The sequence below is a fragment of the Petaurus breviceps genome, unplaced genomic scaffold (assembly GCF_028583685.1).
Source record: "Petaurus breviceps papuanus isolate PSGF00001 unplaced genomic scaffold, PetGlider_PUasm1.0 90466, whole genome shotgun sequence".
Classification (NCBI taxonomy): Eukaryota; Metazoa; Chordata; class Mammalia; order Diprotodontia; family Petauridae; genus Petaurus; species Petaurus breviceps.
Window position 1 is genome coordinate 574780 of NW_027187260.1, and position 26717 is coordinate 601496.

The window sequence follows — 26717 nt, forward strand, 5'->3', positions numbered from 1 at the left end:
TTCCTTCCTTCCTTCCTTCCTTCCTTCCTTCCTTCCTTCCTTCCTTCCTTCTTTCCTCCAGTACAGCACTGAGTAGATTTTTACTTTCCCTTATTTACTTCCCAAGGACTATTATTGCAGTATGGATTATTACAGTTGAGGAAACAGAGGAAAACTGAGGTTAACTTATTCTGAGTCACATAGCTAATGAATATTTGAGGCTGGATTTGAACTCAGCTCTTCCTTACTCTGGTGTGGCATTGTGAAAAGAAGCATTGAATATGGAGACAGAGGTCCTGGGTTCAAGTTCTGGTTCTTCCTCTTGTAACTTGTGGGGTCATGGGCAAATCACTTTACCTCTCAGGGCCTTAGCTTCCTCATCCGTAAAATGTGGGAGTTCAATTAGATGGTCTCTGTGGATGCTTCCAGTCCAGCCCATGAGCTATGTATGATTCTATGAGCTCCTTGGAATATAAGACTCCATTATTGCCCTTCCTCTCTCTTTTCAACTCCAAACTTTGTTGGACTTATGTAAGAAAGGTCAACGTGTGAATCTGAAATTACCTGAGCATTTGGTACCTGGAAAAAATTAGAACTAACTGTACCCCTTTCAAGTACTAGGATATTTTTCTGTCTTCTGCCTTCACATACAGTAGGTGGTGCAGTGGATAGAGCGCCAGTCCTGGAATCAGGAGAACCCAAGTTCAAATCTGGCCTCAGACACTGTGTGACCCTGGGCAAGTCACTTAGCCCTGCTTACCTCAGTTTCCTCATCTGATAAAACTAATCAGTTTAGAGAAAGAGAAATCACATGAAAGCAAGCTCATGCAGGTTATTTAGTCAAAAGATAAGCTTCCAAAGGCTCTCCAGCACTGAATTCATGCTTATCCCAATCTCCTATACTTCTACAGCCATGATCCTCTACAAGATAATATTCTCACAGGTGCCCCAGCCCTAGAAGATCTGATGAGGCTTGGGAAACTTGGCTTAGGATTCCAGGAAAGGATAATCATATATTTAGCAAAAAGATCAGCAATAAGATTTAAAACAGAACAAAAGGAATTCCTGATGAATTTTCTAGCTGATAGTTAGATTGTTGAAACCCCTTGTTCTGTCTCTGAGGATCTGGGCTTGATCAAGGTTTTATGTACCTAGAAGGGATCTGGATTGATAACAGAGAGAGAGCCTTGGCAACAATTCCGTGTTTTGCAGCTGGAGTGTTTTGGCAAAGATTCAGTCATAGAAAGATGGGTGGCAGGAAAGACTGCTGAAGCAGGGGTGGGAAGGGGGGGCGTACACCCAGCCTCCTCAGGGAGGGCCTCTGTGCCTACTCAGATAGGGCCTGTATTCATCAGCTACAACAAATTTATTGTTTCCAGCAGGTGGAGAAGACTGGCTCTGAGGGAGAGGATCTCTAAATGAATGGTTGCATGAGGACTGAAGTTTTTAAAAGTCAAATCATGTTTCAACTATAGAAGGGGCTACCTAAGGAAATTCATTTTTTTGAGTAAAGAATCATGTTGCAAAAAGAAGGAAGGAAAGAGGGAAACAATTATTTATTAATCACCTATCATGTGCCAGGAACTGTCTTAAATGCTTTATAAATGCCTCATCTGATCTTCACAATAACCCTGGGAGGTTGATGCTATTACAATCCCCATTTTACAGTTGAGGAAACTGATGTTAAGTGACTTGCTTAGAGTCACACAATTAACGCTGGATTTGAACTGGAGTCTTCCTGACTTTGGGCCCAATGGATCATAACTCAATTTATTTTTGTAAACCAAAGTTTTAACATAATTCTTTGCTTTAAGTGAGGCTGGGCAGTGAGGTGGTGCAGTGGATAGAGCACAGAGCCTGGAGTTAGGAAGACTTGAGTTCAAATCCAATCTCAGACAATTACTAGCTATGTGATGCTGGGCAAGTCACTTAACCCTGTTTGCCTCAGTTTCCTCATCTGAAAAATGAGCTAGAAGGAAATGACAAACCACTCCAGGATCTTTGCCAAGAAAACCCTAAAAGGGATCACGGAGAATTGGACACAACTGAACAAGAAGCATATCTAGTGTCTCTTGTACAAATCCTAGGACTGAGGTAACACAGCAATTTCACAAGTGTGAAGGGCTCCCTCTCCGTTGCCTATTACAGGCTCCCATGGCTATAGGAGATGATGGGTCTGAGTCTCTGTGGGTCCCCTTCTCCCCAATCACCACTTGGTGGCCATCCCTCTGATGAGGAGCCCCTTCAGACACATGAGGCTCACCCTCAGCCGGACCATGCTAATAAGGCGTTCCAGTGGGAATAGGGCTGAATCACTGTGCAGGGGTCATCTCCAGGCCACGATGAAGCAATGGCAGTAGGACTGGAGTGGACTTTTGAGAATATGAGGTAGTCTTACAAAACCAGTCTCCAAAGAGAATCATAAACCTGCCATTAAGAAATAAGTTATATGTGTCTACATCTACATACATACATACCACTGTCCTATATATATGCTTAATCAGTGTTTATAGGACCTGAGATCCAGACTACAGGCCTCTAACCCTTGCTACCAAGCCTTGACTGTCTCTGCACCCTAAAACATCTCTCTGCAATGCCAGCCCCCTTCTCCCATTGGTGAATTCCTTCCAGGCTGGACACGTTCAGCTGTCCTTTTGACTCTCTCCCAGATAGGCTTCTGACTCTCTGGACCCTGTCAACCATGTCTTCTTCACATGTACCTTCTTATCTCCTTCCCTATCCCTTCCCACTCCAGCTTCACTCTTCTCAGCTTTGGGCAGGGACACTTTTCCCCCCTTGTTTCCATATCTTCAGGCTTAAGCACTGTGCTTGGCACACAGTAAGAGCTTGTTGTCTGCCTTCAGGACCAAAGCCTCCCACGCTATGCCCCAGACACCAGGCTCTTGTCTCCAAGATCCATCTCATTAAGAAAGACTCATATCCCAGAACTCTAGTTAGTACAAGAAACGCTACCCCATACTGGACTCAATCTCAGAGAATTGTGATTTAAAATAAAAATAGCTAGCATTTAGTAAGCACTTAACTATGTGACAGCTACTGTTCTAAGTGTTTTGCAATTTTCATTTATCTCATTTCTTCCTCATAGTAACCCTGGGAGGTAGGCGCTGTTATTATTACCATTTGACAGATGCAGAACCAGGTGAGGCAGAGAGGGATTAAGTGACTTGCCCAGGGTTACACAGTTAGTGAATATCTGAGGCTGCATTTGAACTGGGGCTTCCTGATTCCAGGACCAGCACTATATCTATTGTGCCACTCTTGAGGTAGTCTCAGTCAAAATCTATCACATGTCCATTTTATGACTAGCAAACTCCCATCTCCTTTCCTAATCCCATTGATGCAGCCAGCATAGCTGTCTGCCTAAGCAAAAGCCACCTCTTTCCTTTGCTATTTCTCTTTTCTCCTCACGTAGACTTTGGCTCCTATCTCCCAAGTCCCAGGTCAGCCTACTTCCATTTTGTGCTCTAAAAACTCATGTTCTATCATGAATAAACTTCCCTTCATCTTAGATCTTTTCCTCTTGGGTTCCTTCTGTCTTCTGGCCCTCACAACTTTCCTCAGAAGACACCATATCCTTTACCACCCTCTCCCAGTATTAGATGTGCCTTCTCCTATACCTCCCCCCTTCATTAGACCAAGAAGGTTGACTTTATCCCTGCCCCCTCCACTCTGAGACATTCCTTATGCCCTCACTCATTAAATTCTCTTGAGGTTCACTATATCCAGACATATGACTTTATCCAGTTGCTGGTAGCAATTATTTACTGACTCCTAGTTCATTATTCCCCTTTTCTTGAGGAGTTCAGAATCTGGTTCACATGTCTTCTTTAATCCAACCTTTTCGCTTAAACTTAGGGATTTTAATATATTTTAATGTCCTCTCAAACATCTTCAATTTTATCAACACCCTCAGTTTTAGGACCTAAATCTTCACTCTCACCCATCACAGGGATGGTTATACCTTTGATATCACCATTTCCACAAACTTTCACAGAATTACAGCATGGGACCTCAAATGACATCTAGTCCAACCTCAATATATGGAAGAGATACCTACTATATAACATTTCCAAGGAGTAGTTGTCCAGCTTCTATTTGGAGATGTCCAGGGAGGGGGAACCCAGGACCTCTTGAGGTAGTGTCTACTTTTCTATAACTCCAGTTGTTAGGAAGTATCTACCAACATTGAACCTAAACATTCCTATTTATAAGTTCTACTAATTACTCCTGGTTCTGCCCTCTGTAGTCATGTTGGACAAGTCCAGCACTGTTTATTTATGATAGCCCTTCAACTATCTGAAGACAGCTATCATGTTTCTCCTGAGTCCTCTCCTCTCCAGGTTCTCCTTCCACAATAAAAAACTCTGAAATTCTTTTATCTGTTACCTTCTAACCTTTCATCTCTCCCTGCATCTCACTCCAAAACATATTATTCACTCTCATATTATTCACACCTTATAATTATTTTTATTCAGTCCCTTCACCCTTCAAGGCTTTTCCAGGTCATCCAGCATTTCTGCACTGGACACTAATCTATAATTAAGTAGTTTAATTATATACTACCTTTTAATCCCCAATCTTTTGCCCTATTATCTCATTACTGTTCATGCATTGCCATACTCCAATCCGGGATTGTATCTATAGCTATATTTTTTCCAATACTGGCAATTAGGAAGATGTGAAAATACCTTGCATAGGTATTTAAGTAGAACTTAAGTGAAGCTTAGAGGAAAGCTATGAAGAAGTAATTAGAAAGCACATTCCAGGTATAGGGGACAGTCTATGCAAAGGAATGGAGGTGGGAAATGAATAACATAAAAAGAATATCACATAGATCAAGTTAGTTGGAATATAGAATGTATGAAGGATAATAATATGTTGTAAGCCTAGAAAGGTAGAAGCTACATTGTGAAGGGGTTTAAATGCCCCCAATTTTTTTTTTATCCTATAATGTAACTGACTGGTCTAATTCAAATTTTTGTTATGTAATCTCAGTTGGGCTCTTACTCAGGTGGTTCTAAACTTTTTTTTCTCCCCTCAAACTTCCAACACCAACTTGCCACTTTCATCTTGGCAGAAGATCTTACCCAATAACTTAACTTTACTGAGAATATAGGCACTAATCACTGTAAGGTCCTTCTTTTCCTTATTCTATATCTCAAAAATTCTTGATATCATCTCTTGTTCTCTGCTCTTTTACTCCAGCCTATAAGGCAGTCCTTTCTTGTTGACAAGCCCAATTCCTATATTAGAACTCCTGATTCCATCCCCTGCCATCTCTTATGGAAAGTTACCCTCCATGACTATTCATTCCATCTCTAATCTTCAATCTTTCCCTATATACTGGATCTTTCCCAACTGCCTAGAAATATGCCCAGGCTTCATCCGTTCTTAAAAACTGTCATATGATTCTACCATCCCATCAAGCTATCTTCTGTTTCTTCTTCAATTCATAGGCAAACTCCTAGAAAAAGTCATCTACATTCATTGCTTCTTCTTCCTTTCCTCTTACTTCCAGGGCTTGATTTCATTTCCAACAGATGGTATTAGTCACTAAGCTGGAAAGAGGGATGGAGAGAAAGGAACAACCTATTATGTGATTTATGAATTGTATCTTTGAAAATAGCCAACTACTTCATTACCTTAAATGCTTTCTTCAGCATGTACTCTCTAAATGCGAGACTTCTAGACAATGGTTCATCCTGGGGATCAGTGATTACCTTATGGCTAAAACCAACAGAGTCTACAGAGATTTTTTTGGATCTTGCATAATTCTGCAGTACAGCTGTAAAGAAACCTGTGGTATTAAAACAGATAAAAGTAATCAATTTATTCAACCAGCATTTTTATTAAGTGTCTAATATGTACCAGAGAGGAGAGATGAAGGATAAGGGACTGATCTTATTTCCCTACTTACCCTTCCAAGATGACTGTATCTGTGCTCCCTGTTTGCCTGTTTGATTAAATGTATCTCTGTCTCTACCTCTCCTTTTTCTTGTTAGTTCCTATCTCAGTGGAGGAGGAGATCAATCCATGTTACAGAAAGAGGTATGGCCTTAGGCCTAAGTTAATTCCCAAAGTCACCTAAGCATTTAGAGATGAAGAATAGTCCACATTTAGAACTGTTGTGATCTATTTCAGATGGCCAAGCCACTGCTGTTGAGAGATTTTATAATCTTCCTAATAAAACTAGTTATTAGTGTAACTCTTTGACAGGATGCTAGTGGTATGATGGGCCTGGAGTTGCCATTTGGGCTATTTTTCCCCTTCACTTGGATGGAGTACCTAATTTCTGTTCTGAACAGCCCAGAAGACTGACTACAATTCCATACTTGTAAGCACTATAGTTTCATTCTCCACGTATTTAATTAGCCCTGCTAAAGCAGAAATAGGGAATAAAGAGTTGATAGCTAAATTGAATGGGGGGGGGATAGAAGGAAAGCTCCTAGTTTCCCTTCAGGACTTCAGGTCACCAGGCCTAGCCATGCCACACAACTAGAACTGGTAGATGTGGTAGCTAAGCCACTCTCGACGATATCTGAAACATCCAAAGGTCTTCATCACATAGGACTGGAAAAGAGCAAATATTCTACTTTCAAAATGGGAAGAAAATAAAGTATGCTAACCAGAGGCCAGTGAGTTTCAGTTTGATTTCCAGTAAAATTCTAAAATGTTTCATTAAAGGGATGGTTAATGAGCATCTAGAAAGGGAAGCAGTGATCACAGAGAGCCAGGATAATTCCGTCAAGGACAGGTCATGCCAGACTAACTTCATTTCTTTTTTTGATAGGGTTATTAAATCGGTAGGTCAGGGGAATTCTATAGATAGAATTTATCTGGATCTTAACAAAGCATTTGACAAAGTCATATTATTCTTATGAACAAGATGGAGGAATAATAAACTATAACTAGCAGACCAAATCTGGTCTGTCATTTGTTTTTGTATAGCCTTTGAGCTAGGAATCATTTTTACATTTTATTTAAAAATGCATTTGTTTTAATATAAACAGATAGTTTATGTTAAAATTATATGATTGTATTACTTGTTGTATAAAAACAGGCATCAAGAGGCATTTGGCCTACCACAGTTTTCTGATTCCTGGTCTAGATAATAGTTTAGACAGGTGGATTAAAAATTACAAATGGCTGGATCAAAGGAGTAAGATATTAATGGTTCATTGTCATTTTAGGATTTACTCTGTAATACTGTCAGTTTAGTTCTGCTTATTTCTCTTTGTATCCATTCATACAATTCTTCCCATGTCTCGCTCTGAATTCCTGATATTTGTCATTTCTTACTTTTTTCCATTGTATTCATATGCCATGGTTTGTGTAGCCATTCCCGAATCAATGGATACCTACTTTGTTTCAAATTTTTGCTACCACAAAAAAAGATGCTATTAATATTTTTATATATGTTGGAACTTTGTTTCTCTCTTTGACTTCCTTTGGTCAAAGAGGTAACTAATTGGAATAGCTGATAGAGTGATGGATTTGGAGTCAGGAAAATATGAGTTCAAATCTTGCATCAGACCATTAATAGCTATGTGACCCTGTGGAAATTATTTAACCTCTGTTTCAGTTTCTTCATTTGTAAAATGGAGATAGTAATAGCACTTATCTCCCAAGACTTTTTGAGGGTCAAATATGTTGTGATATAATATATTGTAATGGGAATGCAGATTTGGAAGATCTTCCCTGCCCCTAGGCTAAAGTGCACCTGAAACATGGGGTGGGAAGCTTGTTTTTCAGTAAATACTTTTTGATTGGCCAGTGGGTCAATAAGGTTGTTACATTCTCTGAGCCAGGAGAAGGCTATATAAGCCCTGATGTGTAGCTTTGTTTTGGGACTCACTTTGAGAAGTGTTCTGTAATTTGATCTGAATTCTGGGAAGCCGTTGTTGAGAGTCCCCCGGCTTTGAAAAACCCAGAATGTGGAAACCCAGATGTTGACTGGGTATGGATGTAATGGTTGGACAGTTTGGAAATCTGTCTACTTGATGTTTCTGTCTTGATAATTATGCCTGTATACTTTGAAGTTCGGGGTGCTGACCTTTTCTCCTGAACAAGGTAAACGATATATGTCTGACTGATTAAAGTAAGCTTGTTAACCCATTTTGAGTTGCTTTCCTTTAACAAAGCAGATCCAAGAACCTGTATGGGCGGCAAACCCTGAGGATGTGCTTGGGGTGCTTGCTGCTACATATATATATATATATGGCACTTTGAAAATCTTAAAGTGCTACACAAACATCATCATCATCATCATCATCATCATGTCATCATCATTGTTATTTTTACCACTCCACTGGTTGAAAAGAATGAACGGTTTAGTCTTTTATTTTGCATAATCTTAAATTGTTATTTTAGTACATTTGGAACAATTCATAGCTCCATTAAAGTCTATCAGTATCTCTATCTTCCCATGGCCCCTGTGGAACTCTGTTAGGAAATTTTCTTTATATTAAGTCTAAATTTCCCTCTCTTCAGCTTCTATCCCTCATGCTTGTCTTGACCTCTGGAACAAAACAGAGGAATTTAGTGCCTCTTCCCCATGACATCCTTTGGTCTGACAAGTTAGAGAATAGAGAAATAATGACCTCATTTGTCAGGGAGAGCTTCCATGTTACTTAGACTGGTTGACTCAGAGTGAGCTTTCAGTGCACTAAAATGCACAGAGTTTTTGAGGCAAACTTTTGCCCAATCATAACTCCCTCATTCTGTATTTGTGAAGTTGATTTTTGGAACCCAAAGTGTAGACTTTACACTGATTCCTTTTAGGTTTCATCTTATTCTATTTAGCCCATCATTCTAACCTTACGCGTGAACTTTTAGAGTCCTTGCTCTGGTCATCCAAAATAGTGCTATCCTTCTGAGTTTTCATAAATTTGAGAAGCAAGTCTTCTATGCTTCATCTAAATCACTGATTAAAAAATGGACTAAAGATAGACCTCTGGGGAAGTTCAACAAAAGCCTTCCCCAAGTTGACATAGATCCATTAATGACTAATCTTTGTGGCTGGTCATTTAACCTATTCTGAATCCACTTAAGTGTACTGTTCTCTCATTCATACCCAACAATAGCATGGCTTTGTCAAGTGTTTGCTGAATTCTAACTCTGCCTATAGCATCTCCTTGATGTACCAGTCTGCTCACCTGATCAAAAATGGAAAGTAGATTTGTCTGACATGACTTGTTCTTGATTAAGCAATACTTGTCTTTTAGTGATCTACAGTAGACTACTTCCTTTTCTTAGTGTTCAGAAAACAGTCCTTTGATAATGCATTTTAGAATTTGGCAGTTATGGTTGTCAAGTTTTAATTAGCAGTAGCAATGGAAATGCTACCTTGTCTAAGGATGATGATGTTCTCCTCCCCCTCTTCCTCCTTCTCTTCCTTCTTTTCCTCTTTCTTCTCCTCTTCCTCCTTATTCTCTTCTTCCTCCTTTTCTTCTTCTCAAAATCCTTGGTAATGTTTTCTAGATTCTTTCTGGTCGTATTGTTAGAATTCACATGAATCATTAAAAGTGGGTAGTGGTAGTAGAATCAGATTTGACTGGATATATGCCCTGGGAAGATAACTGATCTTTCTGTTATCTGTTAGGATGACAAATTCGTTTCTTTTTTCCTCTGACCATTATTGAATGACCAGAGAGCATTAACATCATTATTCCTTGCTTCCTCCTTAGAAGGTCCAGTTCCCCCCTTTATGAGAAGAGCCTCACTTTTATTATTTAACTTCAAATGTTCAGTGGAATGTCGAGAAGCAGTTTTCAGGTCTATCGGTCTTATTTTCTAGGAGGGAGACCAGCTTGAACTTTGAACATGGACACACTTATTTGGATATGGAAGAAATGTAAATATTGCATGCTTAATATAATATGTTGCAATTTTATCCATGCTCTGTATACTCACTGGGAGTCAGATCCCCAGCCTCTGTCTTTCACATTGCTTGTAGGTAATTACAACTTATACTTATTTTCTGTGTTACTCACATAGCACTTGGGTGATGCATGAACTCATATTCTGGTGGAATATGGAAGAAGATTGGGCTTGTTTTTGAGCTTAATCCTGCAGATTTAGTATTCTTATCTCCATATGATACTTTGAGAACCACTGGTCTAGATTTAAGGTTCTCCAACTTCTTGGTCTCAAGATTCTTTATACTCTTAGAAATTACTAAGGAACCTCCCCTACCAACCAAGGAGTTTTTGTTTATGTGGGTTATAATGGAATCCTAATAAAGCTGCCCCCAGCGCCAGCATTCTAACTTCCTTATGGGCCAGCAGGCATGTTGATTTAACCACACAACATGATTTAACCACACAATATGACTTTAACCACACCATAGGGCCCCAAACTCAATGCAATCACTGCCCCTAGCCAGTCACTGCCCCCAGATCCAATCCACATATTTGAATGGGTGTGTTCTTGCATTCAACCACAATCACATCATCCATTTAGCCCAAGACAGGACCACAATACTTAACTATACATCTTGACCAGACAGGACCACAACAGCTAGTCAAATGGAGAGCAGCATGACGACGATATTTGACTGCTGAACCAAAGAAGGGACCCCTCCTTATTACCTAATCCCTTAACAAACCCTTTCTGCCTTTTTAATATTCCTAATTTCTGTCATGTAATTTCATCTTTACTCTATAAAAATCCATCTTGCTTTCTCTGAAGTTGCTGGCTTCTCTTGGAACCTAGCCCACTTCTGAGGGGTGTCAATCCTTAATAAATGTCTGTACTTGGTTTAGAGGTGGTCTGACTGAATTCTTAGAGATGGTGCCACCACAGCATACCATGAAGCCAGAACAGGTTATATCTTCTGATATTTACCATATTAGAAATTAAAATCAGTCCTAGTACTATTATGAAAATATTTTGAACTCATGACCTTGTAAAAGGGTCTCAGAGACTCCCAGGGGTCTCCAGACCCTACTTTGAGAACTGCTAGTCATGTTTTTTGAATGTTTCTTTTCATTAGCTCACATGAACTTTTTGTTCAAGTTTTTTTTTTTTTTTTTTGCCTTTTGGACGGGGGAAGGTAGGGCAATTAGGGTTGAGTGACTTGCTCAAGGTCACACGGCTAGTTTTTGTGTTAAGTGTCTAAGGCTGGATTTGAACTCAGGTCCTCCTGACTCCAGGGCTGGGGCTCTATTCACTGCTTCACCTAGCCGCTCCTTGTTCAAACTTTTTTAGCACAGAAATGAATCTAATTCTCAAACTATGCATTTTCCCATAGCTACACTTGAAATCAGTGTAGGTTAAGGATCTTCATTATAATATCATAGATTTAGAGCTGGAAGGATCTTGGAGATCTAGTACACTCCCTCATTTTATAGGTGAGGAAACTGAGGCTCAGAGAAGTCAAGTGACTCGCCCAAGGTCACACAGGGAATAAGTAGAAGATTAGGATTGGAACCCATATTTTCTGACTTTGCAATCAGTGCTTTCCCACTCTACCAAAGAAATTTCCTTGTCTTTTGCTGTTACAGTTAACATGGGAGAGAGGTATTTTTGAACTTTCCTCTCTTCCCCAAGTTCTAGAAGCTTTTTCAGGGAGTGTTTGGCATTATACTATTTGCTTTGGTAAAAAGCAGTCATAGAGGGCAGGGAAACATTCCTAACTGGGAGATAGAAGAGTACTGATAATACAATAATACTCTAGGCATTTTAAACCTAGAATATAACTTTTCATTCTGGGTGACTTTTTTTTTTCTTTTACAAAGGGATATTTGCTTCAAAGACATAGCAACAACAAGCACAAAAAACATTTCCCACCAATATCTCCAAGGCATTAGATATTGATAAACTGGAGAGGTAAAAAACTTTCTGGTTTCTGGGAAAATTTGTAATTTCCAAATGCAGAAGAGAGACACTGAAGTAACAATAATAGTGGCTAGCATTTCTATAGTGCCTACAAGGTACCAGGCACTGTGCTAAGTGTTTTATAAATATTATCTCATTAGATCCTCACAACCACCCTGGAAGGTAGGCATTAATATTATATTCATTTTACAGTTAAGGAAACAGGAAAACAGTTTAAATGATTTTCCCAGGGTTGCAAAGCTAGTAAGTTTTCTGAGGCTGGTTCTGACCTCAGGCCTTCCTGACTCCAGGCCCAGTACTCTAATCACCGGGATATCTAGCTACTTCTACAAACATATAAGAAGACAAAACAAGGTCCAAGATGACAGAATCTTAAATTTGTGCCAGGTAAAAATTCTGTCAATCCTTTCAGCAAATACACATGCACTCACACTCACTCTCACACACACAAACAGCTAAAATGACTCAATCACCTTTGAAATCAATAAAGACAATACGTTTTACATTTAGCAATTCTGAGTGATTGGTGAGAGAAAGGACAACTGGCATGGCATACAAGGGGCATTCTATAGGAATGTTGGCTTTGGATGCTCAGTTCAACCACAACAGGCATTTCTTAGCCCCTTGTTGGGGCAAGGCTCTGTGCTAGTCACTGAGAATGAAGAGAAAAATGTAAAACAACCCCTGTCCTCATGGAACTTACATTTTGTTGAACTAGTTTGTTACTAGTTAAATTCCTTGTCACTTCCCTTTCTTGTTTTGATTTTGGCAACTCCATGGCCTCATTTATGTGGGCAGTCCCTCTACTAGAGAATCCCAGAAGAGAGAATGCTCACATAAATGTCATCTTCTCAATCTCTCCATGAACTCTCATCCTATTGATTTTCATCCACATCATTTCATAAATTCTCCATAGGGAAGGAGTACTTTAATCTGGGGAACATGGACCCTCAAGGTTCCCATGGGCAGATTTCAGGTTGAACTTGAATGGGAAAAAAGCTTTATTTTCACCATCCCCTAAGTGAAACTTAGCATTTCCTTTAAATAATTTTTTATCTTATTTTCTCCAATTTTTTAAAACAATTTTTCAAATTCATTTTTAAAAATTTTGAGTTCCAATTTTTCCCCCTCTCTTCTGCCTTTCCCCTACCCCTTGGGAAGACGAGCAATATATCAATTATACATATGAAATAATGCAAAACATTTCCATTATTAGCCATGGTTGCAAAAGAAAACACACACAAAACCCCTGTAAGGGTTATGGGATTTAAAGATCTTCCATGCCCCGTTGGACTTGCTGACGTAGCAGGAAGGGGCGGAGCAAGAGGAAGCGGAAGCCAAGCTAGCGTTCCTTCGGTGGCTGGCGGTGGTGGTGACGGCGGCAGCAGCAGAGGCAGTGGCAGCGCGAAGCCCTTTTTGAGTTAGAACTACTAAGGACTTTCTGCTAAGGACTCCTGTTGAGGACTGCCAGGGGCCGGAGCTGCTGGGAGTGCGCTTCCAGGACGCTGGGTGGTTGCTGTGCGTGGGGAGAGGAGGACCTTTGCCTGAGGTAGCCTGTTCTGTTTTAAAGGCTTGAAAATGTGGGTGCTTTCTACTTTATCTACCTGTGCCAATGTCATAACTACTCTGATGGCTTTCACTTTCTGGTTTTGGGACTCAGTCTTTTGGTATCTTAATAAATTTTCTAGTTTATTTCCTCATATGGCAAACATGACGTATTTTCTAATGGATAATTATATCAGCATATTTGTAATCTCTATAGGCATTGTGAATATGGCATTGCTGATACAACCCCCAAGAAAAATAAAGTGAAAAAAGCATGTTTCAATCTGCACTCAGAATTCATCAGTTCTCCCTCTGCAGGGGGACAGCATTTTTACCATGGGTCCTTTGGAATTGTCTTGATCAGAGTAGCTAAGACTTTTTCACAGTTCATCATTGTTACAATATTAATGTTACTGTGTACAATGTTCTCCTGGTTCTGTTTACTTTGCTTTGCACCAGTTCCTAGGTTTGTCTGAAACCATCCTGCTCATCATTTCTTGTAGCATAATAATATCCCATCACAATTTGTTAGCATTTCCTTTAATGATGAAGGCAAAACATTATTCTGAGGAGGGGGTTCATAGAGTTCATGAGACTGCTTGTGGAGTCCATGTCACACAAAAGTTAAGAGCTTCTGCCAAAGTAAATGTTCTCAATGTGCTGAAAACCTTCTGGTTCTTAGACTCTTGGGTTAGTTGTTAGCTCTTTCTGCTGCCTCTAATTCTCATTTTCTTTAGCAATACCTTTTCAGCTATTTGTCTCATGGAATTTTCATTGGTTAGTAAGCTGCAGTCTGCTTATTCCCTCTTCTTCTTTATGCATTTTCCCCCCACACTTGCTCATCAACCTCTACCTAGGGGCCTATGCACAAAGCTGGCGTACCCGAGTAGAATCTCCAAGGGCACCAGGATTATGGTAGTGTTCATTGCCACCATTCTAAAAAAAGAGCAATAATTCTGGGTTAGTCAATTGTTGATTTGGCAAGTGCCCAGTAATTTTTGTGGTGTAGCCCAGAGCTGATTAAGATAAAAGATGGGTAGTTAGAAGAACAGTAGAGAAGTGAGATTTCTGTGTGTGTGTGTGTGTGTGTGTGTGTGTGTGTGTGTGTGTGTGTGTGAAAGAGCATGCTGATATCTGGTATTGGAGTCATTCCTCTGATTGCACAAACTCATTGGTTTTAACAGGGATGGACCTGGGTTATATCACCTACACAGCATCCCAATTCTCTTTTGCCCTTTGTAGCTAAATTCCTCAAAAAGGCATCCGTGATAAATGACTCCACTTTCTCCCCTCTTACTCTCTTCCTAACCCTTTACAATCTCGCTTTTGACCTTATCATTCCAGCTTAACTGGGCTCTCTACAGTTATTAATGATTTCTCAGTTGCCAAATCTAGTAGCCTTTTCTCGAAAAGTTCTTTTCCTCTTTGACTTCTCTGAAGCTCTTGACATTATTGATTACTCTCCTCCTTGATATTTTCTTCTCTCTAGGAGGTTTTCTTCCTACCTCTCTGACCAATTGTTCTCTGTGTCCTTTGCTGGATCTTCTTCTGGACCATGTCCTCTAAACATAGGTGCCCTTCTGGGCTCTGTCCTGAGCCCTCTTCTCTTCTCCCTCCACATTACTTCACTTGGTGATCTTATCAGTTCCCATGCATATAATTTCCATCTCCATGCCGATGATTCTCAAATCTACCTTTCCTGCTCCAATCTCTGGGCTTATCTCCACATGCCTTTCAGACATCTTGAACTAGATGTCTAATAGACAACTTAAATTCAATATATTCAAAACATAAATAATTATCTATCCCCCAAAGTCTTCCTCCCTATTCACTGCCCATACCCACCCCCCAATCTTCCCTATTACTGTAGAGGGTGACACCATCCTCCCAGTCCCTCAGACTCACAACTTAGGAGGCATCACTGTCTTTTACACCCTATATCCAAGCTGTTGCCAAGGCCTGCTGCTTTCAATTTGCAATACCTCTCGAATGTGCCGCCTTCTCTCCTCTGAGTCCCAGAAGGACAGGGATATTAGGTTAGCTTGAAAGGAAAGGTAGAGACTTGAGGTTATAAGGAGTTGTTTGGAGAATGGGCAAGGGTGAGTGAGTGAGGATTAGAAGAGGTCAGGCTTAGATGGGAAACATAGATGAGGGGGAAAATGAGTGCCAAAAGAGGATGTATAAGGGCATCGAAGACCAACTGCCAGCTTGACAATTTTACCAAGGACTAGCCCCAGGTTCCTACCTTGTGGGAAGAAGAAAGTTGGAAGCCAGAATCGGATGGGAAAGAAGTTAGCTGGATCTGCTTCTTTTTCCTCATCTTTCTCTTTGAATTCTTTACACTGAACTGGAAAGTAATGCTTCCAAACTGTGGTCATTTTAATATATCTGAAAGTAGACATAGAATAGACTTTGATATGGCTGATGCCATAATACCTTCCTTAAATTTATAAGATCCCAACTGAATTGATTCATTTCTATTCAGCCAATGCTGAAAAGATAGTAGTTGCACTACGTGTATACTGCTAGGTGCTGGGAAGTTTAGATCAGGCCTGGTCTCTGCTCTTAACGAGCTTACAGTAAAGTAGGAGAGCATGAGGCAAACATAGATAAGACAAAACATGATAAGTGCACTGGAAAGGTGCTAAATAGAGTTCCTTCCTATTAGAACATAACCATCCTGAGAGGAAGGGACTACTTCATTTTTGCCTTGGTATTCATAACACCTAGCACATTGTATGACACATAAAAAATGCTTAATAAATGATTCTTTAATTCTTCCAACTCTTTCTAACCTCTTCTTAATTTGTTTCCCTTTTATTTTAGTATATAGTGCAATTCAGGCTTTCTATTCTTTACCTTCATAGAGGCAGAGCATCTGTAACTCTGAAGCTTATGGAGGAAAGGCATAGCCATCAGGTGAAGAGAATTTTCTGAGCATGAATCCACTACAAAACCTTCTCAGTTGCCTTCTCTGTCTTTACCTCTAGGGACTTAGTTGGGGTTTCAATCTGTAGAGGGGGATTTAGGTGGTGACCGTTACATTGGGTTTAGAAGAGTTTGAATATTTGTGATTTAAATTGGGGCAATTATAAACCATTTTCACTCCAAGTTATGAATCTGAGAATAGGAGGATGAACTTATAATGCCAGAAAGCTTGCAAAGGAGCAATATTTATAAAGCATTACCTAGCTTATTAGACTCAACTATAACTTTCCTCAGGAGGTTTTTCTCAGTTCTTCCAGTTACTGGTTACACCATCTTCTTTGTATATATCTTGTATGCATCTGCTTACATACATATATATGTATAAACACATATATATATACACACATATGTGCATATAGATATCTATATCTATCTACACACAAACACACACAATATGTTGTATCTGTGATTAGAAAGTAAATTCCTTGAGGGCAGGGGCTATTTTTGCTTTTGTTTTGTAGCTCCAGTATTTAGCACAGTCCTCAGCATGTAACAAATGCTTAGTAAATAAATACTTTTTGATTGACTGATGAGAAAATACCAGGGTCATTGTATTCTAAAGGCACACAATGTTTATGTGTTGTTACACAAAAACACAAACCAAGGGGCATACAAACAAAACTTTTAGGTCCTATTAGATCCATCTACATCCTTGTCTGGTCTGATCTTAAGCAAGCAGGACTAAGCTAAAATGATGGAAGAGAAGAGGACCCAGATTACTCTCAGAAACCAGGCACAAACATACCTTAATTCAATTCTGGTCTCTGTTATAGAATTCTATCTTTATTTATGCTTTTGAGTTTTGGAAAGTTTTAAGGTAGATAAATTTTAGGTTTCTGCACTCTTAGAATTAGAAAGAGTTTAGATAATTTAAAAATGCTTTTGTTTATCCATTTTTTCTATAAAGATCTTACCAAGTCTTGTTTTGAGTAATAAGATACTCCAGTGCCCTCAGCTACTTAGAAGGGTATTCAAAAAGGGGAGCTAGATGTGCTGCCTTACTGTCCTGGTGGAGGCTCACAATGCTTCCTGAATGCCTGATGAAAATAGAGGTCTGCATTTCTCTAAATTGGCATTAGCTGAGATTGAAAAAAAATTTAGACACCAGAGATTTGTAGTTCAATAAGTACTTTCCAGTTAATCTGCCACCCATACCGAAAATGTATAGCATTGTAGGTCACTCTTGCCCAGTTGCTGATGAATGCCAGTCGTTGGAGGAGAAAGGTAGTCCATGCGGACAACACTTTTCCAGTATCATAAGAAGCTCGCTGTTGGGATTAAGGGGTAGATGCATCAGATTTTTATTTTTTAAAGAATGACTTCTAAGATTGCCAAATATTTCATTGCAAACTCTAATAATGGACTCTAGAATCAGACAGGAAGAAACCACTGCAAGAAGAAACCATTTTCCAAATGAGTAGCCAGGAAGATCTGAGTTCAAATCCATCCTCAGACACTTACTACCTGTGTGACCCTGGGCAAGTCACTTAACCTAGATGATAATTTTAAGTTTTATTATCATTTATATTTTATAGACAGGTTTAGAGAAGTGACTGTGCCCAAGGTTATAATACTAGCTTGGGTTTGGTAACTTCTCATCATACTCACAGTGTCAGAGAATGTTAGAGCTGGAAGAAAACCTTAACAAATTTTGCAGATGAGGAAACTAGAGGCTGGAGGGGTGAAGGAACTTGGCCAAAGTTGATTTCTGAGAATGTCCTTTGCTCCCTTTCCTTGCTATTACCAACAAGATGCTAGAATTACTTTTTACCTTTTTAGAATTAACTTTTCATTCCAGGAGAATAGATGTCAACTACAGTTTTCCTACTCTCTTTTCAGTTATAACTGGCCCATCCCACCAACCATTACTCTAAAACAGGAAGGACAACTCTCTGCTTTGAAGAGTGCTGAGTGTTTATGTTTGTCCAGGGAACTCTGTTTAATCATTTAAGTCAGTGGTGGCAAACTCAAATAGAAATGGGAACCACTAAACCATACATAAGGATCCCTGCGGGCTGCATATTAACTTAGAAAACCACATCTTTTTTTTTTTCCTTTTTGGAAGGCAATTGGGGTTAAGTGACTTGCCTAAAGTCACACGACTAGTAAATGTGTCAAGTGTCTGAGGCTGGATTTGAACTCAGGTCCTCCTGACTCCAGGGCCAGTGCTCAATTCACTGTGCCACCTAGCTGCCCTAGAAAACCACATCTTAACATTATCTATGTTGCCTTGCATTTTTATTTTGTCAAATATTTTCAAATTACATTTTAGTCTGGTTTGGAGCACACTAGGGAGTGTTTGATCTAAATCATTGATAGGAATAATGATGTGTCCAAAAGCATACAGATGAAGACTAGGGGGAAGGACTGAAAAAGTGTTTTAATTCATTGGTTATTAAGTAATTAAAAAAAACTGCTACTAAACAAGCCTAACTGTATTGATTTTGCCATTAATAAAACATTTACAGGAGGTGTAGTCAAGATGGTAGAGTAGAAACAGGACTTCCTCACAGCTCTAGTTCCCACCTCCCCCAAATTCATGTAAAAAAATGACTTTAGACAGACTTTGGAGCTAAAGAACCCACAAAATGACACAGAGAAGCTAACCTCCAAATGAGGACAGCCCGGCAGGCCAGCAGCAAGTGGCCAGTGCAGTGCTCTGAGAGCCGACCCCAGTGCTGCTCAAGTCGGAGGTCTTAGCCCCAGGACGGCCTGACAATCTGCTGGCTGGAGGGACTTCAGATAATCAGCAGCTGTGGCAGTTTCCAGAATTATCAACCCATAGATACCAAGGACAAAGTGAGAGGTCAGTGCAATGTGGACTTTGGGATCTGGGAATTTGGAGTGCAATGCAGCCTTTGCCTCTGGGGCTAGAAGCTGCTGAGGCGTTGTGGCTGCCATGTGGCAGCTTCAGCTCCTTGTCTGCAGATTGTAGGGGGACCAAGCAACCAGTCTGAGGGGTAATTGCTCTTACTTTACCCTGCTTGGATCTAGCTTGCTGTCTAGAGTAGAAGTCCTGGGGTGCGTGACCAGTTTGCCAGAGCGTGTGTAGGCTTCAGAGAGGGCACCCAACTAATACCTTTGGCAGTTGCGAAAACCCCAGCATTTGGGATAAAGCTCCCTTTTCTGGTAGCTGAGTTCTACTGTGGCAAAAAGCCCAAAAGTCAAGTAATTGAGTGGTAATATGAGCAGGCAAAGGAAGCAAAGCAAACAGAGTAACCCAACTTTACACTCCTATTTTGGGGACAAAAAGGATCAAAGCATGGATCAGGAGGAAGACAGCAAAGTCAGAACTTCTGCACCAAAAGCTTCCAAGAAAAATGTGAACTGGTTACAGGCCATAGAGGACCTTAAGGATTTTGAAAATCAAATAAGAGAAGTAGAGGAAAAATTGGGAAGAGAAATGAGAACAATGTAAGAAAATTATGAAATGAGAGTCAACAACCTGACTGAATAAAATAACACCTTGAAAAATAGACCAACTCAGATGGCAAAAGAGACTCAAAAAGGCAATGAGGAGAAGAATGCCTTAAAAAGTTGAATTTGCCAGATGGAAAAAGAATCTCAAAAGCTCACAGAAGAGAATCATTCCTTCAGAATTAGATTAGAGCAAATGGAAGCTAATGACTTTGTGAGAAATCAAGATACTATTAAACAGATCCAAACAAATGAAAAAATAGAAGGCAATGTGAAATATCTCATTGGAAAAACCACTGACCTGGACAATAGATCCAGGAGAGATAATTTAAAAATTATTGGACTACCTGAAAGCCATGATCAAAAAAAGAACCTAGAAATCATCCTTCAAGAAATTCTCAAGGAAAATTGCCCTGATGTTTTAGAACCAGAGGGTAAAATAGAGGTTGAAAGAGTCCACCAATCACCTCCTGAAAAAAATCCCAAAAAGAAAACTCCTAGAAATATTATAGCCAGGTTCCGGAGTTCCCAGATCAAGGAGAAAATAGTACAAGTAGCCAGGAAGAAACAATTTGAATATTGTGGAAACACAATCAGGTTAACCCAGGACCTGGCAGCTTTTACATTGAGGGATCAAAGGGCTTGGAATATGATATTTCGGAGGTCAAAGGAGCTGGGATTAAAACCAAGAATCACCTACCCAGCAAAACTGAGTGTCATGTTTCAGGGGAAAATATGGTCATTCAGTGGAATAGAGGACTTTCCAGCATTCTTGATGAAAAAACCAGAGTGGAATAGAAAATTTGACATTCAGATACAAGAAGCAAGAGAAGCATGAGAAGGTAAACAAGGAAAAAAATCATAAGGAACTTATCAAAGTTGAACTACTTATATTCCTACATGGAAAAATGATAATTGTAACTTATGAAACTTTTCTCAGTATGAGAATAGTTGAAAGGAATAGAAGTGTATATATATATGTGTATGTATATACATATGTATGTATATGTGTGTATATGTATACATATATATGTCTATATAGGAGGGTATATGGGCATATGAATACATATGTGAGTGTGGGTATATGTCTACAGGTATACATAGACAGAGGGCACAGGACCAATTGAATAGGAAGGGATGATACTTAAAAGGTGAAATTAAGAGGTGAGAGAGGAATATAATGAGAGGAGATGGGGAGAGGCAGAATGGGGTAAACTGTTTCATATAGAAGAGGCAAGGGAAAATTGTTACAATGGCGGTGAAGAACAGGAAGGCAAAAGGGAATGACTCAACCTTATTCTCATTGAATTTTGCTTAGGGAGGGAATGTATAAAAATACACTAAATAGGGTATCTTACCTTACAGGAGAGTAGGGGGGGAAGGGGAAGAGAGGGGGGGGATGATGGAAGGGAGGATAGGCTGGGGGGGAGGGAAGTTGGAAGCACCCACTTTTTTTTAAAAGCAATTGGAGTTAAGTAACTTGCTCAAGGTTACACGGCCAGTTATTTTTGTGTGGGTGCCTGAGGCTGGAACCAATTCCAGGTCTCCCCACGCCAGCACTCTTACTCACTGGGCCACCTGGCTGCCCCTAAGCAATTGGGGTTAAGTAACTTGCTCAAGGTTACAGGGCCAGTTATTTTGTGTGGGTGTTAAGTATCTGTGCCCAGAACTGATCCCAGGTCTCCCGACTCTGGGGCCGTCACTCTTACTCACTGCACCACCTGGCTGCCCCGGAAGCACCTTTTGAAAAGGGAAAGGATCAAAGTAGAGAATAGAACAAGTGCGGGGTGGGATAGGATGGAGGGAAATATATTCAGTCTTCCACAATATATCCACTATGGAAATGTTTAGCGTAGCTACTCATATACAATCTATATCGAATTGCTTATCTTCCCAGTGAAGGTAGGTGACAAGGGAGGAAGGGAAAGAATCTGGAATCCAAAGTTTTAAAATCAAATGTTTAAAAAAATATATACATATTATTATTAATATTTTACATGTAACTGGGAAATGAGATATATGGGCACTGGGGCATAGAGATCTACCATGCCCTACTGGAAAATCAAAGGGGGAATGGGGAAAGATATGGGAGAGAGCAGATTGGGATAGGGCATATTCAGTGGGATCGCTGTTTTGGGGTGGTGGGTAAGGAAAAGTGGGGAGAAAATTTGTAATTCAAAATCTTGTGGAAATGAATGATGTAAACTAAAAAAATTAAAAAAGAGAGAAAAAATAAAACATTTACTTAAAAATATATTATTGCATGACACAAAGTCTATCCTAATCATATTAAGCATCTTCTCAGAATTGGCACAAATTTGATTGCACAGAAAGGTCAATTTGTTGATTAAAAGTTAAGTGTTGACATGAAAAAGAACACTGATTTCATTTATGTATCTTTGATCCAAAGTTCTAAGTAGAAAACTATGTGCCACTTACCTGCCATAAGTCAGGTACTCTGTTATTAATGAGACAATCGTAGATTACTTCCAGCTTCTGGTTCATGGTGGTTTCACCTCTGACAGCACCCTGGAGTTCTTTCAGAGACTCATGGATTAGGGACAGTAACTTATTAAATCGACCAATTTCTTGACAAAGGAATGTTAACAAGGCAGAATGGAGGAGGGGATCGTAATCTGGTTTAAAAAAAGAGGAGTAACAATATAATATCCTATAGAGAAAAAAAGAGGCTGCAGACAGTGGTTGTTGTTTGAAGCTAATGCAATCCGACAATGCCTCGGTTGAGCAAGATAAATGTTTTTAATAGATCTTAAAAAGTATTTAAATGAGAAACAAGTCACTGTGAACAGCAGGGCTGTTGAATATCTAAGTGGAGAATTTATCACAGCCTAGTGGCCAAGATAACATGACCCCTGACTCTATGTTTGCATTTGTGGAAGATAGCAGTTACGGGAACATGACTTTAAAAATACTCAAGCAGCGGACAGGAAAGCAACAGTAGTAGTAGCTCATAGATGCATAATGGTTTGTAATAGGATTTCCTCAGAGTAGTCCTATAAAATATGTAAGTTGAGCATTATTAGCATCATTTTATAGAAGAGGACACTGAGTTTCAAAGAAGTATAGTGACTTGTCCACAGGCATACAACTAATAGTAGAATGAGGATTTGGTGCTAGGTTTTTGGATTCTTTAATCAGCTTATATTCCATTCAACTACTTGGATTGTCCTTATATGTACACAGTGCTTTGAAATTTGAAATGACACCAAGGGAAGGGATATGTTCTTGTGTTAGAGAATAACTGTGTTCTTTAGGAAATTGATTTTGTCTAAGCTGTGTCCATATCTATAATTAAAGTACCAAGCTATGCTGTCATGAGGGGCTACTCTAAGCTGACCCCTCTTCTTTGCATTCTTATTCATGCAGAATCTCTCTCCAATACCTTAACTACTCAGTTCCTCAACCTAACACTTCCTGTGACCTTCTCCTCTACCCCACCTCAGCCACGTACAAAGACAGTCATTACCTTGATCTTGCCATTACCTCTGTGTTCAAGGTTCCATAATCAATTGGCTTTCCACTTCTCCCTTTGCCTTCCTTTTTCAAACCCTACTCTTAAAAAAAATGCTTCAATCTGTATTCAAACACCATCAATTCTTCCTCTGGGGATGGATAGCATTCTTCAGCATAAGTCCTTCAGAGTTGTCTTGGATCACTGTGTTGCTGAGAATAGCTAAGTCATTCAGAGTTGATCACCTTACAATATGGCTTACTTTGTACACTGTACATTTCACTTTGCATAAGCTCATGCAAGTCTCTCCAGGCTTTTCTGAGAGCATCCTGCTCAACATTTCCCACAGCACAATAATATTCCATCACAATCACATACCACAACTTGCTCAGTCATTTCCTAATTCATGGGCATCCCCTCAATTTCTGATTCTTTGCCCCCAGGAAAGAGATGTTATAAATATTTTTTGTACACATAAGTCCTTTTCATTTTTGTTTTTTATCTCTTCTTGGATACAGACCTAGTAGTGGCATTGCTAGTTCAATGGTATGCATGGTTTTATAGCCTTTGGGTACAGTTCCAAATTGCTTTCCAGAATGGTTGAATTAGTTCAGTTTTCTTTTCTGTCCTATTAGCCAATCTAATAGGTGTGAGGTAGTATCATAGAATTGTTTTAATTTGCATTTCTCCAATCCAATTCTCTAATCACCTCTGAGTTAGAGCATTTTTTTTTCATATGGCTATAGATAGTTTTGATGACTTCATCTGAAAACTTTATATCTGGGGAATGGCTCTTATTTTTATATAAATTTGATTCAATTTTATATGAGCCCAAACCTACTCTTTTTCTACATCATAACCTTCAATTCTTTGACCCTTCAGTTTTCTCTGATGCCATCAACCCTCGGTCAGCCACACTCTTCTCTCTTTCCCATCTTGACCTCTTGGTGAATCGGTTCAAACCTTCATTATATTTTTGAGTCTATGACTACCTTATCATATCTTGGATTGTACCCTGACAAGCCTCAGTCTCAGATTATTCCTACAATTTATTGCCTTAATTTCTATACATGTGCTGCTAAATGAAGGTGCTAAATAAAAGAATATCATATAACTGTTCTGATTGGGTCCACCAAATTTATGTTACACAACTTGAGCTGGGCTCTCATTGCTGCTAGGTAATCCTTTAACATCTCCCTTATGAACTCACTCCCCAGCAGTTCTTCCAAACCTTTTTATCCCTCCTCAAGCTTTCAATCACTTTACAAATTGGAAAGCCAAGGCAAAGATTTTTAAGTTATCTCCTTAAAGCACAATAACTTGTGAAAGTGACACAAGAAGTCAAATCTTATGACTTTAATGTTTGTTCCATACTAGGTTAACTGAGTTTTGTGGCTTTATTTTCTTGTGAAGGTGGCAGGTAATTAGAAAACCTGAGGGAAGTTTTAGGTCTGGGAGGGATGGAGATATGGGTTGGTGGCCTGCAAAAGAGGAGCAGCAACTCTAATAATTCCCTGTAGGGGTCTCTTAAACATTGCTGCCACTTTCCTATGACTACCCCTTCTTCTCACTGCCAAAGAACCTTCCCTTTTAACAAAGAGACATAGTTAAGTAAGAGAAACTCTTTTAGCTGCACCAAAACCATTTCTGGTCCTGGTGCCTAACAGCTCTCTGGTGAGAGCAAGGAGGCCTAATTCATGATCAATTCTCAAAAGTCAAGAATAGCAACTGCATTGTTCAGAGTTCAGATATCTCTCAGTATTGTTTTCCTCTACATTATGATGGTGAATGTGTCAGTTTTCCTCCTGGTTTTGCTTCCTTTCCTCTGCATCAGTTCATATAAATCATCCCTAGTATCTCTGGGTTTTTGATATTCATTTAAAATTTTTTTTACAGCACAATAATATTCCATTCCAGTTATATATGACAATTTGATGACCATGTATTCTTTTTTTTTGCTACCACAAAGAATATACCTATGGAAAGAAAGGGAAGGAAGAAGAAGGAAGAAGGAAGGAAAGGAAGGAAGAAAAGGAACAAAGAAAGAAGGAAAGGAAAGAAGAAAAGAAAGGGAAAAGGAAGGGAGGAAGAAAGAAATGAGAAAGGAGGGAGGAAAGAAAGGGAAGACATTAAGGTAAGAAAAGAAGAAAGAAAGAAAAGAAAGAAAGGAAGGAAGGAAGACAAAAAGGAAAGAGAACCTAAGGATAAAAAAATGCTGCTTTACATAGCTTTTTCCCCCTTGTCAGCATTATTTTGCTCAGAGAACTACAGTTCTCACCTTTGACATTTTTATTAAGTTTAACCCAAATGGAACTTGAGATGATGGCTAATAGTGTAGTTGGAATGAAGTCTTTGGTTTCAGTAATCATTGGTTCCTTCTCCACAGTCACAGGCAATCGCTTGAGCATTTCAGATGACAGTTCCAGCACCAATTCATCTTGGCTCTTTCCACTCCTGAAAAGTAGGTTCTATGAATTATATGAGTCATAAGCTAGTTTAGATCAGAAGGTACCTTAATTCAGGTCCTTCCTGGAGACAAACAGCAAAAGGGAGCTTCCTTAAAGTAATTTGGAAGCACATAGTGCTTTCTGATTGTTTTAGGATTTCAGCTAAAGACTTTTTACCCCAGTGCAACTATGTAAAAATACTCTCTCATATACATCCATGTCCCTATCTCATTCTTTTCCATCCTTTCATTGTGCCCTATGGAGTTTCTGTTGTTGTTAACAAACTGCCTTTCATATTAGCTGGAACCTTCCATAGGGAAATTACTTTGTATATTTTAAAATATTTTCTTATGCATAAACACGTTCTCCCCCAAGACAATACAAACTCTTTGAGGGCAGGGATGATTTCATTTCATCTTTGTATTCTCAACACTTAGTGGTACCTGGCTCATAGGAAGCCCTTAATAAATGCTTGTTGACTTGAATCAAATTGAATACTTCCTTCCACAAAAATCACATCAGGCAAAACCTTGGGCATGAACATGCATAGGGTATAGGTGGCACAGTGGAGGTTAAATATTACCATCAATGCTCCTCCCCAGACAATGGTAATGTTCTTCCCAGGGAGTGCTGCACCTACCTCTTCCCCTCCCCCCAAATATGTGTGTCTTGTTCAAGAGTGAAGCACTTTGATGAAGGTAGTTCACAGGAAAAATCTTATGGATAAATTGGTAAGTAAACTGATAACTGGGAGAGTTAATTCAACTCAGCTTCAAGTATTATTAACCCGGATTGTTACTGACCATTTGATTTGAAACCCAGGCATCTGACAGGCTGAAAATATTACAGTGTGGCATAGCTATAATATGTTTGTCAAAATGGGAGATAGTATTGGCCAATGCAATGTTACATAGGGTATGCTTGTACATCATTTTAGGATTTAAGTTCTTTGACAGCATAGAATTTAAACTCCATACATAGGGTGCAGCTAGGTGGTAGGGTGGACAGGA

General features: G+C 39.4%; 1 protein-coding gene across 1 annotated transcript in view; it reads right to left on the reverse strand.

Moving 5' to 3' along the window:
• DNAH14 (dynein axonemal heavy chain 14) overlaps positions 1 to 26717 on the reverse strand; it is a 412217-nt gene that overhangs the window by 3549 nt on the left and 381951 nt on the right. Inside the window, exons 81-85 of the mRNA XM_069062634.1 lie at positions 25539 to 25714; positions 22224 to 22424; positions 17527 to 17635; positions 15629 to 15771; positions 5643 to 5797 (exon numbers count right to left, since the gene is read on the reverse strand). Of these exons, the coding sequence (XP_068918735.1) occupies positions 5643 to 5797; positions 15629 to 15771; positions 17527 to 17635; positions 22224 to 22424; positions 25539 to 25714 (784 nt within the window). The remainder of the gene's footprint in view (positions 1 to 5642; positions 5798 to 15628; positions 15772 to 17526; positions 17636 to 22223; positions 22425 to 25538; positions 25715 to 26717) is intronic.